This window comes from Camelus bactrianus, chromosome 14 (assembly GCF_048773025.1).
Source record: "Camelus bactrianus isolate YW-2024 breed Bactrian camel chromosome 14, ASM4877302v1, whole genome shotgun sequence".
Lineage (NCBI taxonomy): Eukaryota > Metazoa > Chordata > Mammalia > Artiodactyla > Camelidae > Camelus > Camelus bactrianus.
This window is the reverse complement of record NC_133552.1, coordinates 42922427-42941117: the sequence shown is the minus strand read 5'-3', so window position 1 is coordinate 42941117 and position 18691 is coordinate 42922427. Positions and strand designations below refer to the sequence as shown.

General features: G+C 39.2%; 1 protein-coding gene across 14 annotated transcripts in view; it reads left to right on the top strand.

Moving 5' to 3' along the window:
* KLF12 (KLF transcription factor 12) overlaps window positions 1-18691 on the top strand; it is a 405368-nt gene that overhangs the window by 315812 nt on the left and 70865 nt on the right. For all 14 annotated transcript variants that reach the window (XM_074378321.1, XM_074378322.1, XM_074378323.1 and 11 more), the window contains one exon: window positions 17985-18047. In XM_074378321.1, the coding sequence (XP_074234422.1) occupies window positions 17985-18047 (63 nt within the window). The remainder of the gene's footprint in view (window positions 1-17984; window positions 18048-18691) is intronic.

The following is an 18691-nucleotide window of genomic DNA, read 5'->3' as shown; positions in this document are numbered from 1 at the left end:
CAGCATGATGCCAGTGAACTAGATTCCTGTCTTGATGATTGTGTTCTTTGGTCCACAAGGACCATAATCCAAGAACAACAGCTGTGACATTTGACCTGACAACAGGACTGCATACTGTACTTCTTTACTTATTACCTTTTCCATTTCAAAAGAAATTTTGCTATAATTTATATAAATGTGTAGTAGAATTGGAAAGTTAACAACCAGGCAAACATATCAAGGTACAGGAAAAATAATGCAAGAACAATTCGATAAAGCTGGGGAACTACTAATACTTAGATACGCAAAGCATGGGGTCCTGTGTAAATATAGGCAGGATGCTGGTGTCATCTGTATATACCTACAGGTCACTTCTGTATTAAGGCTTTATTCCAGCAGAATAGCCACAGAGTACTTCCCTAAAGAAGACAGTGATTTTTTTTTTTTTTTTTGGACCTGACAGCTTGTTTGGAATGACAAACAGGTAATGTGGCAGGAAAAAAAAAACCAAAAACTCAATAAGAAAGTATGACAAATTGCATTGAAATTCTGCTACAGCATTACTTACAGAAAACTACTCTTTCAACTGCATCATTAGGTAATAATGTAATAATTATTTGTGGCTTTCACTACATTGAAGTAGACACATGAATATACACTTGCATTACTAAATCTGGTAAAAATTTCTACTCTGCTTTTATAAGAAGTGTAGCTTGCACATACCTACTCACTCAAATGATCATACTTTGAGTCCATTTAATTTTCAGGTAACTTGAAGGAAGCAGAAGAAGTTTTCAGAAGCTGTTTTAGAGATCTTGAGGGAAATGCAAAAGAGTTTTTAAATAATTTACTTCTAGTGAATTTGAAAGGCAGAATGTGTTTTCCAAGGGATAGTTCCGAACCCCTTTTCATCAAAAATTTCAAGATCAACAGAAAAATGTTCTGTTCACTCAGTAGGTTACTTTTATTTCCTGGAATAACAGGAGAGACTTTGATAGAAGGATATGACTGAGTGGAAGCCCAGGGCTATGAGTTCTTGGTCCTGAATTTCAGTTCCTCCTCTGTGCTCTGCTGGCACTGTTTGCGGGTTGCCCAGTCTCAGCAGTCAACATCTGCAAATTGGAGATCAGGAGACCCACTCCTTCCTCTCCTGCTGGACCATGAAGAAGAAAACATCAGGATTAAATGGAGAGTTCTTGCAGCTTCTTTGTAGCATTGGTCCTAAATGCACTGTGGCATCCCCTGAAAATTCTCTAAGGATGCTTTCTAAGCAGTATTTGACCCCAGGACCATGCCCAGTACTGCGTGCACCAGATAGGGTGCAACATAAAATTCTGTGTATCTCTATTAGTTGGTTTTGAGTGTCACTCAAAGTCTTGGCTTTGATTGCTGCAAAATAGTGTCAGCATGAGTCACTTCACAAAATCCTTGATCACTGGAAGGACTGACTGCCATTCTAATCACAAAACAATATAACTGAAAAAAAAAAGATATTACAAAAATAGATGTATAAGAAATGTATTGGCTGAAGTAGACAGATAAAAGTTTTGACTTATGTTTTAAAACCTTAAATTATAAAATGAATAGTAAGTTTACTGTTTGATCTAGAATTTTAATGAAAAGGACTATATATAATAAAGATTGAACAATTAATTAAAAGAAGCATAAGGATTACCTCTAAAAGTCAGAAACAAAGACATTTACAGGCCTCTTTTTGTAAGCAACTGTAGATGGCTGAAGTGTGTTTAGTTTATGAAATACAGTGTGAAAGCAAGGTACCACTATGTAAACAGTGAGTTAGAAGAAAATGTGTTCTGAGCAGTGATTACGAGCCAGGCACACCCCATCTCATCTTTTCATCTCCACAACTCACTTATTATTCTTGCTTAGGGATGAAAAAACCAAAAGTCAAATGTAGGTAACTTGCACGGAACCACAGGGAGTAGATTTTGGAACCAGGGTCCAAATCTAGCCCCGTCTGACTCTGAAACCTTCCTTTCCATTACATTCGGGAAGAATGTGGGAGTTCTTATTCCCTGTGTGGCCAGAATCTCACTCTGTGACCCTGGGCAAGTAGTATGGTGACAACCTCACCATTAGGGGTGAGGTGGGCATGGACCAGGGGAATCTCCAAAATGCTCTCTGGCTCTGGATTCTGTTGGGATGGTAGAAGAAGAAACGTTTAGAATTGGTGCTCATTTCTGTTTGACTAGCACCACAGTGACACCCAGCAAGTCCCAGAAACCCATAGGGGCCTCGTTTTCAGAATGCAGGTAATAGTGTTTTCTCTGTTCCTGCCCTAGGCTTTTGTGGGGATCGGGTGAGACAGCAGTGTGGAGCTGTTCTGTGCACGCTAAGGCACTTCCCATCATAGCCACACTTAAAGAGAAAATATTTGTAGAAAAACAAAGGCATGCGAATCTTTTCGTTTATAGGGTGCAGTTTATGAAAGCATTTTGTGTTCTCAGGAGTCTTATACTCTTAACACACCAGAGTAAAATGAAACGTCTTTCTCACTAATTTTGAGTTTTATTAATGACTCAAACTGTTACAATTCAGGGGAAAAAAGGAGTCTTAATAGCTTTCAGAAATAGCAATAAACTATTTTGTAATGTACACAGAGAGTGAAATTTTCTTTAGAAGAACTCAGCAGTTTGCTGCGACGACAGGTAGAGGGCTCAAGGCAGGAAAACTAGTCAGCTTTCACTAGACTCTGACTTTTATTCATGTCATAATTTGCAGAATGTGTAGGTGTAAGTTTCACACTTCATAAGAAAATTAATTGCAGAGAATTTCCATCTGCCCAGCTGTTTACTTAGTTTGCAAGTTAATATAAAGTTGAAATGTTCTGAAAAAAACGCAAAAAGAGAAAACAGCAATGTTATGGGAGGAACAAAGTTTTTTAAAAATAACTAGAAATCAGCAATGTGGACAGAGGGACCATGATGTGCGTTTGATACAAGAGTGGAAAAATGGTTTCTCCGTGCCCCGTGCAGAACTGTCCTTCATAGATTTGTTCTTAGCGGTCACTGAGGGCCACCCTGGAGTACTGACTGCACTGAAGGTTTGCTCCTCAAACAAATCTGCTTTCAAATGCATTTGAAATGTGTTTATATTTGTTATTTTCTGTAGACCATCATTTTGCCTCTTCCTTGAGTTGCTGAATGACAAAAAGAATATGAAGAAAGGAACAAGAAGACCTTCATAAAAGGATGACAGGGTTGGGTTGAGCTAGAACTACCTGTTCACATTCCCTGTTGTAACTTCTAGATCAGTTGCTTTGAAACCCAAGATTGAAATAAGTTATTTATGTGTCCCATAGAGAAGGAAAATCATCTGCATTCACCAAATTTAATATGGTGATCATTTTACAAGGGGTAAAGCATTATAAAAGCAAATAGTTAAGGAACAGACAACAAATTTACATAATAAGAGTAAGTTAAAAAGGGGAAGAATTAGAGAAGAGCACCTTACTCAGCAAGGAGACTTCAGTATCTGTGGGCGGGTACGGATAGGACCCACATGTCAGGTGACAGCCTCTCAAGCTTTGAGATTATTTTTTCCCAGGTTCCTCACCCCCAATAAAGTATTTTTTAATTAAGGTATGTACACTGTTTTTTTTTTTCCTTTTTTAGAAATAATGCTATTGCACACTTAATAGACTACAGTATAGTATGAATGTAACTTTTTATGTGCACTGACTAGGAAACCAAAAATTTGCGTGACTTGCTTTATTGCAATATTCACTTTATTGCAATGATCTGGAACCCAACCTGTAATAATGTCCGAGGTATGTCTGTAAACAGAAGTTAAACCAAGACTTTCTTGTCAGAAATAAAAAATGTTGATGTCATTTTTAAAAATGCTGTTGGGATTCCCAGTAAATTCTGCACTGTTCTGTGAGCTTGTTACATGGAAGGGCATGGAATTAGCATGCATATACATGAAGAAATTTCATATATGATAGCTGATACTAAGGATGTGTCTACATCAGACCTAGATATTGTTTACAAAGCAAAGTGCATTAAAGTTCACAAAGATATTAAGATTCTTATCAAAGCAAATAGGAAGAACAGGTGGCATAATTTGAATTTAATACTGTGCAAATATATTTCCAAATTTTGTACTTGTGAATTAATTCATGGTCAAAGTAGAGGGGAAAATGGCGTGTGTAGGCTCTCGTGAGACTGTGCCGGCATTCTGCAGTAATTCACTTGGCAACATAGAAATAGTCTATTTTTAAAGCCCTTGAACCCTTATGTTGGTAATGCTGTTACCTAAAAAACGAAGCCATAATTTGGTCTGTCCATGATTTGCTTCCCATGGTGTGAGTGAGTCAAACCAGGGAAGTAAGCGTGTGTTTGGCATAATGATACGTATGTGAGTGGAAGAGACTCTCAAGGACTCAGCTCCTCGGCTCGGCTCAGGGTACAGAATGCAATAAATTAGTCCAACTGTCCTTTTTTGCCCTGCCCAGATTGATGGTGCTTTCGTAAACACAGCCACAATTAGGCAATGACTTGACAAATTAGAGCCCCTGACACCAGTATGGTAAACTTTCTTGACTCTCAGGCCAGCCACTCATCTGATACGCAATCAACACCAAATTTGAATATGGATAAACTCAACACTGAAAAGAAACTCAAGTCACCTCGCAGCCACTGGGCCATACTTCTTAGAATTTTGTATAAAATAGTTACTTCTTTGCTCACAAAAGAAGCCGGTGGGACGTTGTTCACAAGTGTGACGTGGCGTCTATGAAGCCTGGACGTGAGTTTCAGCCCTGGTGTGTGGCCCTGGGCTAGGTGCATCGCAGCTCTCAAGCTGACTTTCAAATGATGCCTACCTCCTGGGCTGCCATGTGGATGAGTGAGACTCTCCAGTAAAACTCTTAACATGTACAAGGTTCACAGTAAGCCCTCACCTTTAAGAAAGTATTTGTGTGTACGTAGCTGCTGCGTGTCAGGGCACAGTGTTGTGCTCACTCACTTGACTTTTCTAGGATTGGTTCCTATATTTTTTCCTTCTCAACCATTTCAGGCTCTTCCGTGATGCCTTTCTCCTGTCATATGGAATGTAACTTCCCTTTTCTTTAGAGAAAATGAAAAACCAATTGACTTTTTTTTTTGTCCCAACTGGCTTTCCAGCTCTTTCTCTTCTTTCATGGGAAACTTCTCAGATAGAAGCTATTTTCCAACCTTCCTTTATCCCCATTTTGAAGTCTGAACACACTAGAGACTCATCCCTTCTACAGCTTTACAAAAAAAATGATTCTTTGTACGGTTACTGGTTGACCATGTAATGGTCCTTTCCCAGTTCCCACTCTTGTTTCTTTCAGAAGATTTAACAGTATTTGTGTTTCCTTCTCATCTGATTTCTTAATATTTTCTTCGTATCTCACTGACTTTTCCTTCTAAGCCCTTATTCTTCCTTTCCCTTCCGCCCTGAGATATATCACTCAGCCATCAGGTATCTCACTGATACAGGAGTCGACACTTCATACTCCTCTGCCTTTGTTGTGTGTCTTTAAACATCTCGCCCACTTCTTCAGCTGCAGCTTTCCCCTCTGTGTTTCTGAAAGTCAGATCCATGCCTGTAAGTCTGCCCTCCCGCAGCCTCAAACTAAAATCCCATTTCCCACTGTGTTTCTAGTCTCCACAACTCAAGCTTTCTCTTCCTCTTCCCCTTCCCCTGTCCAACGTCCGCAGGTTATGCAGCTGCTTCTTGTTCTCTGACCAGTTCTTTTCTCCCTGTTCCCTCGGGACCTCTTGGGGTTTGACTTTTGTCCCTTTATATCTGAACTGTTGCAGTATTGTCAGGATTACCTCAGTATTAGTCATCTGCATGTCCAGTCGTTCTGCACACCGCTGGCAGGTGAATTCTTACGTGATACCCTTTCTCCTGTGAAATGAAATCTTCCAGCAGCTTTGTACTTTCTAGGGAGAAAAATCATGTTGTTCATTTGTGGAGGGCCTGGTGCATTTTCAAAGTGCTGATACGGTGGGTGCATTGCTCTTTGTCCAGTCCTGTTGGTAAGTGGGTGTGATGCTTCGTATATTCCTTGCCGGTCTCCACAAACACCTGTAGCCCTCTGGGCACTGATTGATGTGTCTGGCACTCATGCCGAGTTCTGAAATAAAGTGTCTCAGCATAAGCTAGTAAGTCATTTCCTGGCTTCTTTGCTTTAAAGTCTTCCAAGCTTCTTGGCTGTCACTTTTGGCAGTGGAAGGACCACCTCTACAGCTATCTACAGATCACACTGCTCTCTGAGTCAGTCCTGAGTTGAGTCCTTCTCTTGGGTATCATTCTTTTTGATTTATTTGATGTCCACTTAAAGACAAATCAGGGTTTATACTCACACATGCAAACACATAAATCCATTCCTTTTAAATGCATTATTTAAAGTAGAGATAACAGTTACATTTAATCATCAGATTGAAGGTTTCCTAGCGTTTAAAATTTTATTGAAAGTGAAATGTAAACTACGTTTTCTCCTTCGAGATGGCTTCTCATCTTTAGGGTCTCTTTATGCCGTTTTCATTGTGCCTGTGAACCAAATGATGTAAAATTTCGTCCTACTCAAAGAAGAATGGTGCAGCCTAGTGAGCTATAACACCTTCTTGAGAGAACGCTGAATTGTAATAGATCCAATTTGGGGTGACAAAATGCCCGTATTACATACTTTAACATTGCCTCTTTTTTCTAGCCTAAATGAGGCATCTCAAAATTAATGCAGCCAGAGGCTGTAAAAGCGTTTGAAGTAATTCTTCAACTACTTACTACTCTTTCTCGACAGAGCGCACCAAATAAAAGGCATTAGCAGTGTGACTAATAGAATAACTACCAATCAGGATGTCTGTCATCATGAAATTCGTCCAGCTCCATCCATAGTAACGAATGAGTCTGAAGTGTTTCAGTTCATATAGTAAAACACAGGAACCTTAATGCACCATATACTGAATGCTGGAAAACAATATGTCAGACTTATATACATGCAAAACGCAGTGAAAAATTGAAGCAATTATCAGGGTAGCTCAGGTCAGAGCAGGAATGTGGAATCTGTGTTACCTAGATAAATGTCAGTTTCACAGTAAGGTTGTAGGTCTGTAGACATGATCTAAATTGCACCCCCCTGCAATTCACTATAGCATTATTTTTATTAACCTTTTAAAGTGTCTTCATCTTTTTTTCTTCTATACTTCCTTCTATTTCAGAGCATACCTGTTATTAGTAATTCTGTTCCCAGTGCATGAAAACCGTGATGGGTGAAAGCAGTAGAATTGTTGATTGATGAGTTTAATTACTTTAAAAAAAAAAAAGAACAAATGTGCCAGAGGGAATATACACACAGAGATATACTCTATAGTTATGAACTTATAAAATGAATGTTATAGATAATAACTAACTTGAAAAGCATGAAATAAAACAGAGAAAAAAGTAGTTCCTAGAAGATCTCTGTTGCTTACATTTTTATCCCAGCAAAGGAATAGCACTTTAAAAGTGTTTTATTTTGAAATACTTTGGAGATTTAAAAGTGGCAAAAACACTAGAGAGTTCACAGATCCCTTTCAGTCAACTTCTCTACAGTTTACATCTTACAGAATCATAGTACAGTTGTCCAAACCAAGAAATTATCATTGGTTCGGTGCTATTAATTAAACTATAGACTTCATTTGAATTTCACCGGTCTCTCCATGATGTCTGCTAATTTTCCATGAATTTCTCCAGTGATGAGAAAGTGATAGATGCATGTGTCTCAGCATCTTGGCCCTGGAGGGGTCATGTGCTCAGACTGTGCTGGGCAGGGCTGATGCAGGGTCCAAAGAACCTACCTTCTGTGGGGCCAAAGGGGACAACATCCTGGCCACATCAGTGTTCACTCACATTTTCTTCCACCTTGTATTTTACCTTTAAAATATGAGAAGGGATAAATTGGGAGTTCAAGATCTGCAGATACTAATTACTATATGTAAAATAGATAAACAACAAGTTCATACTGTACAGCACAGAGAACTATATTCAATATCCTATAGTAACCTATAATGAAAAAGAATATGAAAAGGAATATATATGTATATATATGACTGAAACATGCTGTGCACCAGAAATTGACACAACATTGTAGACCTGACTATACAACTAAAAAAATAAATAACTCTGAAATTAAAAAAAAATATTAAAACCTGCATACCAAAAACTATAAAACTTTGCTGAAAGAAATGAAAGAAGTCCTAAAACTTTAAAATATATAATGTGAGGGTTAGGATATCACTGAAGTGGTATAGTGCGTGCTTAGCACGCACGAGGTCCTGGGTTCAATCCCCAGTACTGCCTCTAAAAATAAACAAACCTAATTACCCCCCCCAAAATAAACCCTAAAAAATATATATAATATAAATATAACATTAAATAAATATTAACTATAAAAATAAATGCACATTAAATTAAATATATGTACAAAGTTATTATATATACTTGCTTATTTATCTTTCTATATTACTGCAAGAACAAATCTCAGGAAAAATAAAAAGGCTACTAGTACGAGTTCTCATCATCTTTTATTTATAGAGAAGTATTTAATTGCACCAGATGTAGGGTCCAATACTCGGCATATAGTGGAGAGCAAAGGAAAATCGTTTCTGCTTCTTATTGAATAATTATATCTATATGTAACTGCAAGCTGATCAGAAGGACAAATGCAGAGAATAATCAGAGTCTCTAATACGGACATGGTCCAGTTTGGTGAGTCAGAGAAAGGGAAGTGATCTTTGAGCTGAGAGCTGAGAGTGAGTAAGAGTTAACTAGATGAAGGTGGTGGAGGGCCTCTTGGGGCTTCTGTAGAAAAGGAACAATGTAAGCAAAAGCACTGAAACTGAAAGGAGGCCAGGGTGGTGGGATCACAGAAAGCAGGGGGTAGGGAGATATTGTTGGAGAGTGAAGCTGGAGAGGTAGGCAGAAGCCAGATCATAGGCATTTAGGCCACGTTGAGATTTGGGTCTATTTCAAGAGCAATGAAAAGCCACTAAAAGGATAACAGCAAGAGAAAAATAGGTTTGCCTTTTTAAAAGATGACTGTGGCTCTAGTGCAAAAAATGGATTGGGGGAGGAGGTTTTGGGAGTAGTGCTGGTAAGAGAGGAGAGTGGGTTTAAATAGATTGGTGACTGTGGAAATGAAAAGCGGATAGGATGGCGATGACGTGGCGGATGGGCCTGAAAATGGGTTGGATGTAGGGAGGGAAGTTCAGTCAAGGATGATTCCTGGGCGTCTGGGATGTTTGACACATTTGATGTTGGTGCCATTTAATGCCCAAGGCAACACTGAAGGAGAAACGGATTATTTTGGGCTTTTCTGGCATTGAGGGAAGGGTGGAGAAGTTCATGTCTCTTAATCTTGGTCATGAGATCACATGAACTGAAATTGAGTCACGTAACTCCAGCTCCCCACCCATGGGTGGGGAGTCTCCAGTGTTTCCGGCCATTATGTGATCTCCTGCCCCTCCAGGCCTGCCAGCCCTTTACACCCTGAACAGTTTGTAGTTTTGCTTTGGCTATTTCTGCCCTTCAGTGCCTCTTCTTATCTTTGGATGCTCCTTTCCTCTTCCATATCTGAGAAACGTTTCCTTTAAACTCACCTTATTTATAATCCAAAGGAAATGTCTGTGTCTGCTCCAAAGTGTAATTCAGATGCCCTTTTTCTCTGCTCCCCTGGCCAGTTATCACACTGCACCATGGTGACCAGTCATTTGTCCAAACTCACGTCATGCTGTAGGCTTCCTGACATCAGGAACCACGCGTTAATAGGTGTACTATCCTCTCCACTAACACAGTTCACAGTGTTGAGAGCCTAGAACAGTGTCTGGCATAATAGATGCTAAGTAATACTTGAATGAATGAATAAATGATAGGTATGCAATAAATACTGCTTAAAGATACACATTGTGTATACATGGCTCTGACCAATAGAGGAAAGACTGCTGCTGCTCCACAGCCGACTGCCCCATTTACTAACTCCTTAGTCAGACATGGACTTACTGGTCCATGTTCTACCCCTGCCTTAACGTTCTAGCTCATCTCTCCCTAATTTTTCTAAGAGACTTTCTTCTCCGAGCATACCTTCTTGTCCACCCTACACCTTCAGTTCACTTTCATGGTTAGATGACTAACTTAACTTCTCTTCCTGGAGTATCTTCCAACCATCATTCACTTCTTTTTATATATATATACTCACAGCAGCATTCTTTTATTTTATTGAAGTATAGTCAGTTTATAATGTGTTAATTTCTGGTATACAACATAGTGATTCATTTATTTACATATATATTTATATATATATATGTATATACACACACATACATACATACACACACACACACACACACACACATATATATATATATATATATATATTCCTTTTCATATTCTTTTTCATTATAGGCTGTTGCAAGATATTGAATACAGTTTCCTGTGCTATACAGGAGGACCTTGTTGTTTAGCTCTTTTATATATAGTAGTTAGTATCCACAAATCCCAAACTCCCAATGTGTATCCCTCCCTACTCTTCTTTCCTGCTGGTAACCATAGTTTGTTTCCTATGTCTCTGAGTCTGTTTCTGTTATGTAAATAAGTTCATTTGTGTCATTTTGTTAGATTCCACATATAAGTGATACATAGTATTTTTCTTTCTCTTTCTTGCTTACTTCACTTAGTATGATGGTCTCCAGGTCCATCCATGCATCTGTTTATGAAAAGTTTACTTTTCCCTCATGTCCCAGCGTCAAGGTCTTTTCTTTGTAACCTTTTGTGTAATTTTACAGCTTGAATTAATTCTAACCTCCTCTTTATTCCAGTAAAAATTGAAATCCCTTTTAATTTTCTTACCATTTTATGGTAGTTGCTACCTGTTTATCTCAACTAGACTCAAACTGCCTAAGGGCAGAGATCCTGTCTTATTCCAAATGCAAGACTTCAAGAATAGTCACTGTTGCATAAAGTTTGTTGGATTTAGTGAATGTTAATTATTGAAGCTCTAGGTGCTCTGGAGGTGTTTAGTAAAATAGCTCAGATTTCTAAATTGAAAATATTTTATCCTTTTTTGATATCTCATTGCCTAACAAATGTTTATTATATGCCTCCTGTGTACTGTATATTGTCATAAGTTCTGAGGATGCAGTGGTGACTTAGACAGACTTAGCCATTGCTATCCATACTAGAAGCTCAGGTCTAGTAGGGAAATGGGGCTAACCCTACAACAGTTATCCATTGGGCACCCACTTGGTGACAGGTAAGGGAGTTGTGACAGTGAGTGAAAAGAGAAGCTCCCTTGTCCCCTTGGAGCATACTGTCTTCTTGGAGAGACAGACAAAAGAAACTAAACATACAATATCTTTTTTTTATTATTGTTATTGAAGTATAGTCAGTTTACAATGTGTCGATTTCTGGTGTACAGCACAATGCTTGTCATACATGAACATATGTGTGTTCGTTTTCATATTCTTTTTCACCATAAGTTACTGTAAGATATTGAATATAGTTCCCTGTGCTGTGCAGTATGAACTTGTTGTTTATCTATTCTACATATATTAGTTAGTATCTGCAAATCTTGAACTCCCAGTCTATCCCTTCCCACCCCAAACAAACAAATGGCATCTTTAGTTAATATGTGCTAAGCGCCCCGTGCTGTGAGAACTTGGAGCAAGTTGATTTAGACCAATAGGTTGGGGATGGCTTCTTAGAGTTGAGCATTACCTAACCAGGTGACAAGGGAGGGAAGAGAATCATCAGTGTCATTTCCACGGAGAAAGCACTTGGGGATGCTGGGATGAAGCTGGCATGATCTAATATGATCCAATTAACATTGTACAAACCAAATGTTCTCCTTTTAGAATTTCTCATTCTGTTGAATATGGCAGAAATACATGCTTTCCCCTTCAAAACACTATGTTTAACAAAATTTAGACTGTTAAAGTTAACAGTGAAGAGATGATCACATTCTATTTGATGTTTAAATTCAGCCTACTCTTCTAAAAATAACATCAGTGACTCTGCATAGAGAGAGAATTAAGAATAATGAGGGGGGAAAAAACCTTAAAAAAAAAATGGCATTTCTAATGGTCATCAAATCACTGACTTGATGAAAACTGAGAACAGAAAGGGCCCACTTAGTTTAAATATTGGAGTCACACTTTTCTTTTTATTTGGTCAAGTGTGGTGTGTGTATATATATATATTACAATAAAAACATCCAAACTAATCTGAATAATCGTGAGAACTTGTATTCAGTACAACCGTGTATAAGAAGACAGGAATACCAAGAGTTACTTTAAAATTATCTTTCATGTGATTCTACATAGGAAAATTCTGATATTTAAGAATAATTGTGGAGTTATTTTTGGATTAATCTTTTCTTCCACAAATGTAGCAAACTGAGTTGTTAAAGTGTATATTTTGACAAAGAATAGGAATAATTTATGGATGAAAGTATGGGCTTATCATTTGGTTATATAGTAGGAAAAATGGATTTAAGAAGAGAAAATATGTATATATCATAATTTCTCATGATCTTGATAATGAAAATCTCCAATCTACTAGATGAGTAATTTCCTATAATAAATATTTTATTGGTCTTTGAAATAATAATTTAATCTGATTTTTCAGAGACTAGGAAGACATAGAAAGGAATGCCCCCTCCCTTTTTTTTTTTTTTAAAGGAAAGGTTGGTTAGGATTGGAAAACTGAGTCTGGTGTTGATACGGGGATAGGGTGGGGATAGAAATCCGGGGGTCGTTATTATCTGGATGGTACCTACGGTCTACAGGTGGGATGATGTCTTCAAGGGTGTGAGGGGAGTTACTTTGGAGACTCCTTCAGCTAGGGAGTGAGTTGAAAGAGGGGAGAGGAAGGTCCTGGGAAAGTGACCCCTAGACCAAGCCAACATTTAGAGTCTAGAAGAATAAGAAGAGGAACCTCAGCAAAGGAGAAAAGGAGAGGAGGAGGGAAAGCTGGGAAAATATCACCAATGCTGAGTAGAGAAAGCTTTTCAAGGGTGGAGTGATCAGTTACGTGAGTCCCCGCGGAGGACTGGAGAAGATAAGGGCTGAGCCTTAACCATTAGATTTGAAAACATGGAGACCATTGATGACCATGACAGAGATGGTTTCATCAGGCAGATGTGGACCCAAACTGGATAGGACTGGGTGCTAGAAAAGATGGGAAGTGAGAAAGCAGATTCAATTTACCATCTAAAACTTACATGTGTTGTATATTAGGTATTTAAATAGCAACACTAGTAGCAAGGAATTTTCATAAAGAGTTAAAGGGAGAACAAAGTACATTACTGTGACCCTAGTTCTTGTGAGTCCCTGAAGGCTTAATCTTTAGCTCGGTGCCAATTTTAGGCCAGGAGCACTGATACATTCACTTTGCATCTGCTTGTACTATAGGATATTCAGCTGGGCTTAAATAAATGCTCGGTCCCTCATTAAAGTCCTTGGTGGTAATTCAGTTGATCGCATCCTATGGGGTGGTATGGAGGGAAAGAAAACATACGAGTTCATAAGTACTGGATGATAATCTGGAGGAAGACGGGTCAGACGTACCTGTGTCCAGGTTCTGATTTTGCTGTTCACTGTGTCACTCTGGCTAATTACCTAACTCTTCTAAACCTATTTTCTCAAAGAGAAAATACTAATGTTTTGAGGGGAAAATAAGACAATGTGGCTAAAGTCCTTAGCATGGTGTCTGGCACCTAGAAAGGGCTTAATAAATGGGAATGACTTGGCATTGCTGTAATTAGTGACTTGTTCTTGAATGGGACATAAATAAAATACTATCCAATTTAGTAAACAGAAGATAGGTCTTCTAATAAAGAACAGAAAAAATGATTTGCCAGAGAGGAAGCCATACCTCAGAAACCACAGTATTTGGTTCATGTTCCTCTATAAGTGTTTATTTTTCTTTGCCATTTCATGGCCTTTAGAGAAGTCATATTAGCACAGTAATTAAGAATGGAGGCTCTGTAGGTAACACTGGTTATCTCAGTCCTCAGGAATTAGCTGGATATGCCAGTTCCATCTTCTTGTTCTTTCCAATCCAATCGGCACTTCTGATGATAAAGCTAGCATGTATTAACTGCTTCCTGGGTACCAAGCACTGTTCTAAACACTTTAAACTATTAACTCATTTAAAGGTCACAGACCTAGGAGGTGGCCGCTATTATTGCCTCCCTTGTGCAGATGAGAAAACGGAAGCCCAGACGGGTTAAGTAACTTGCCCTAAGATGACATTGTCGGGAAATGATGGTGCTCGAGTTCAGTCCCAGGCAGTGACACCGTTGGTCCTCCTCACCACTTCTTCCTGACTCCACTGCGGGCTATCAGATTGGATTTAAGTTGTCACAACTTTTCAGTGGTGGGAGAATGAAAAGGTAGGGAGATGCCCTTCCCAGCAGTCCATCGGTGATCAGTAATTTGTGTTGGGTATCACATCTCGCCTCCAGGCACCAACCATTCAGGCGGGTTCCAGAAAACATCGAAAAACAAAGTGATCTATTCTCTTGGTTATAAATATTAGTCATTAAAATACGAGATTTGAGGGTCAGGTCCCTTAGTGTTTATACCCAAAGAAGGAAGAGTCATTTTTGTATTAAGGTACCTAAAAAGTTCTCACGTGCTTAGCAGGAAAGCTAAATTAAATGCTGTGTTGGGTAAAATTTTAAGCATGCTGTCTGCCTCAGATGAGTAAGTGTATATGAATAGGACAGTTGGTGTGCATGGCCTTAATGTTATAGCTTCCTTTTTTCTATGTAATGTAAATCACCAAACGCGAGCATTTCCATCTGACATAAACTCAGTCTCAGAAGCGCACATTGGAGGATTCAGTTCATGTTACGAAACAACCGAGATTGCCCTTTTTCTTCAGCATGATGATTTTTTTTTTCTTTTAGCATCCAGCGGTTAGTACTAAGGCCTGAAACCTTTAGTTACAGAACAAAGTGGCTTAGCAGTAATGGAGCCCGTGTGAGGCTAAGAGAAGAATAATGAACATTCCCTGCAAGCTTCCTGCCTAGATGCAGGTGCAGGAATCAGGAGGTCATGAATAATGCATGACATGCAGATTAGACAGTGGTTTCTCCTACTGGGGTTTTGACTTTGCTACCTGCCTGGCTGCTCCATGTGGAAAGAAGGTAGGCGATGGTAAAAAGTGTCACCATTTAAACATGGAGCTGATGGAAACACTGCATCTCCTTTTGAAGAAATAACATTTGCAGGGGTAGCTGAAATGCAGACCTTTATGGGTCTACATTATCAGATGAAGTAAGTTCCAGGTTATCAATTTACTCACTTTGGGAAGGGGAAAAAAGCTTTCTTGTTTCAATTTAAGCAGCCTTATAATTATTTGGTCACATACACACAATCAGGAGTTCTTTGAAGACTGTTAAACCATTACAGAAATTATTTTTTAGTATTTGATCTATGGATCAGTGAAATTTTGGTAAAAGATAGAAATACCTAGAGAATATAATAATTATAGGTTAAATGGACCCATTTCTTCCACTGGTATATGCAATGAGAAATGTCAATAAGAAAATACTCCTGTGTCATCAGACTTCATTTGGTGGAATTAAAATGATGGCTAGAAGTAGGGCTAAGGAGAAAACAATAAAAGAAGTGAACATTTAAAGGATGCAGAGTGAGTTAAAGAACTATAAGTGTTTGAGCTATTACTCCTTAAAAATTTTTTTAGGCTGTAGGATTCTGACACCCGGGGGGGAGGGGGTTGTAGGGAAGTTCAGGAGGATTTCCTGTATTTTCCCTTAGGTCAGGGGCCCTGAACTCCGGAGACATCTTTTTGGCTCACAGTTCCATTTTGATGATTGTATTTCAAGCAGACATACAGAAAGAAGAAAGAAGAGAAGAAAAAAATTGAATCTTGCTACCTTGTATATAAATTCTTACGCATTTTTATGGCGTATTTTTTTCTCTCTCTCTCCCCAGTTTGGGGTGGTGGAATATGAGCCGGCTTTCATTTCTAGCTGAGTCTGTCATTTCCGCTAGGCCCCAGTTTGGCCGGGTGCCAAGACCAACAGGTGATCCTTGTAGCTGCAAAACAGCAGGAAGTGGGCCGTGCTTGAATGAGACAGTTCACCAGAGGGGCTGTCTGGCCTCTCTCCATCTTTCTGCATAATTAACATCCCCTCCCCCATGTGGAGCAGAAAATCTGTGCCGAGCAGCTCAGCTGCAGCAGCCTTTGAGAAGAGCTGTGAGGAAAAGAATGTTAATAAGGGATGTTGGAAGAAATAAGCCCTCCGAGAGCAAAGTGCAGTCTGGCTCTGGATGTGCAGAAAGACTGCAGTTGGCCCTTCCGAGGGGCTAGACCTGTATCATCTGCTTTGAAATGATTTTTACTCTCTGGACAGCTATGGAGGGCTGAGACTGTTCTAGTGAACCTTGGGTTTTTGGTTATAACTGGATTTCAAGAACAATTTAAAATCCCTGTTTTCTCTCCTGTCTTGTAAATTAGAACAGTGTCTGAGACATAAAGAGTAAAGATAACACAAGCTTGAAGATTGCCTAGGCCTCACAGCCCCTAGTACAGGAAGAACAAAACAGGAAGTTGGCCACAAGGAGAGGGAGCAGAGCGTGTGGTGTTGCCAGGAAGTGACCCACAAGGAGCCAGAGGTCCAGCAGCTCGCTCCTGATTGGAGGATATTAGCGGTTCGTAGAAATCTCAGCTATTTCCAGTGGGTGACTCCGACCCTGGAAACTTATAAAACAATATGGTCGTTACTATCTTTTCCCTATTATGTAGCTAAAGTTTTGAATTGACTTTGTCTTTCTTAAAGCTTGACGGGAAAGCATCACATCCAGAAGGCCTTTCCCCTGGAAATAACTATTCATCTGTCCTTCCGCCCCCATTCCCACAGATTCTGTGCCTGGACATTTGGATGAAGTTATTGTAGAGGAGGGAAAAAGCATTTTTTCCTCTATCCTCTTAGGTTTAGTGTCTGAGGGCCTGCAAATTAAATTGACAATAGCTGGATTAGCAAGGTGGGGGGGAAGGTTGATTTACACATGAAACACGCATGCATGCATGCAGGAATACTCAGGGATGAGTAACTCAAGGGGTGGTTAGAATTTGGAGCTTATGGACCATTTTAACAAAGGGTAATAAATTGTGGAGAAGTCACTAGAAATAAGAAAAGGGGGTCTGCACTTCTGGGAAGGTAAATTTTGGGAAGGTGATTACGAAATGTATGGAGGAAACTGATGGTAATGAGGACTGTTTATGCCGACTCATCTCAGTACCACCTCTACCTCCGATGGTGAGAGTTGTACATTGTACTCCTCTTCCTGGAGGGGGTGGGGGGGACGGACGCATCAGCACATGAAAATTTCCTTTGCAAGAGGGAAATGTATGCCCTGCTTTTAGGCATGTAAGGGAAAAGTAGAGAGCTCCTTCTTTCTCGGTGGCCTTCAGATCAAAATAATCCTTATGCCAAAGTAGCATGTTAAGGGGACCCTGGTCCCCTTCGTGACCTTGCTTCTTAGGGTTCAGAATCTGGAAGTTGACTGAGCAAGCGTGTACTTAGCCACTCTGTGTCCTCCTTGTGGGAGCAGGTTCCAGGAAAGGCTCATCGAGGGCCAGCACCAGCCCTACATTACTTTTACGCAGTCTTAAACCCAGCAAGGCAGTAACTTTTTATTGGACTGAATGAATGAGTCAGTTTATTAAAACTGGTGGTCCTACTCCAGGGGGGTCGTCACAGTGAACATTGTGACACACGCTAGTTATGTTAAAAGTGGTTCAGGAGGAAAGAGAGACTGCAGGTCTGCCAGCATAGGAATTTAACTGCATCCGTTTATTAAGAGATGTTCAAGTTCTGGGGTGTTTTACGTTAAGTAGATCTAAAAGAGGTCATTTATAAGCCAGATCCTTTTGTATTTGTTCATTTGTAATCAGGAAAATGCTTTTTTTTTAATGACTGGATTACTCTCATCTACCTGCAGGGTACATCCGTCCCCAGTGTCAAGGGTCCGGGGAAATCGAATGAATAATCAGAAGTTTGCTTGGTAAGTGTACCGTCTAACTTACGAGAATTTGTAAGTCTTGTGGGAAATTGTAATAGGGCTGTGTAAAAGAGAATTATTCCTGCTTCTCTATAGAGACTACATTTCTACTGACTGACCTACATCATCTCCCTTTCCTTTGGAAAGTTCTAAATAAACACGAACAGTTCCTCTCCAGCCAAAAGTCTTCACTCACCAAAAACTGTAACATTTTTTTTTCCTAACAGATATGGCATATTTCCCAGAATTATCAACTGTTACATTTTTAAAGAATATTTCTCATTTTTTTGAAGACTTAGTTTTTTAGTGAGATTTAAGCAACAATTCAGATTTTTCTCAAGTACCAACTTACACTTCTCATGAAGATTTTCATAGTAAATTAATCTATTCTATTAATTTTGATGATTACTATTTAGATGACTTTTTCCTGACTTTAGCCTCAAATATCCAAGGTTTTTTTTTTTTTTTTTTAGTTTGAGGGATACAAAGATCTTTCACTGACTAGTTCCTGAGAACAAAAATAGAGATGGAACTTACTAGTGTCAACTGAAAAAAAAATGCACAATGTGGAATTGTGAGTTAAGTTTTATTTGGGGCAGAGTGAGGACTATAGCTGGGAGACAGCATTTCAGATAGCTCTGGGGAAC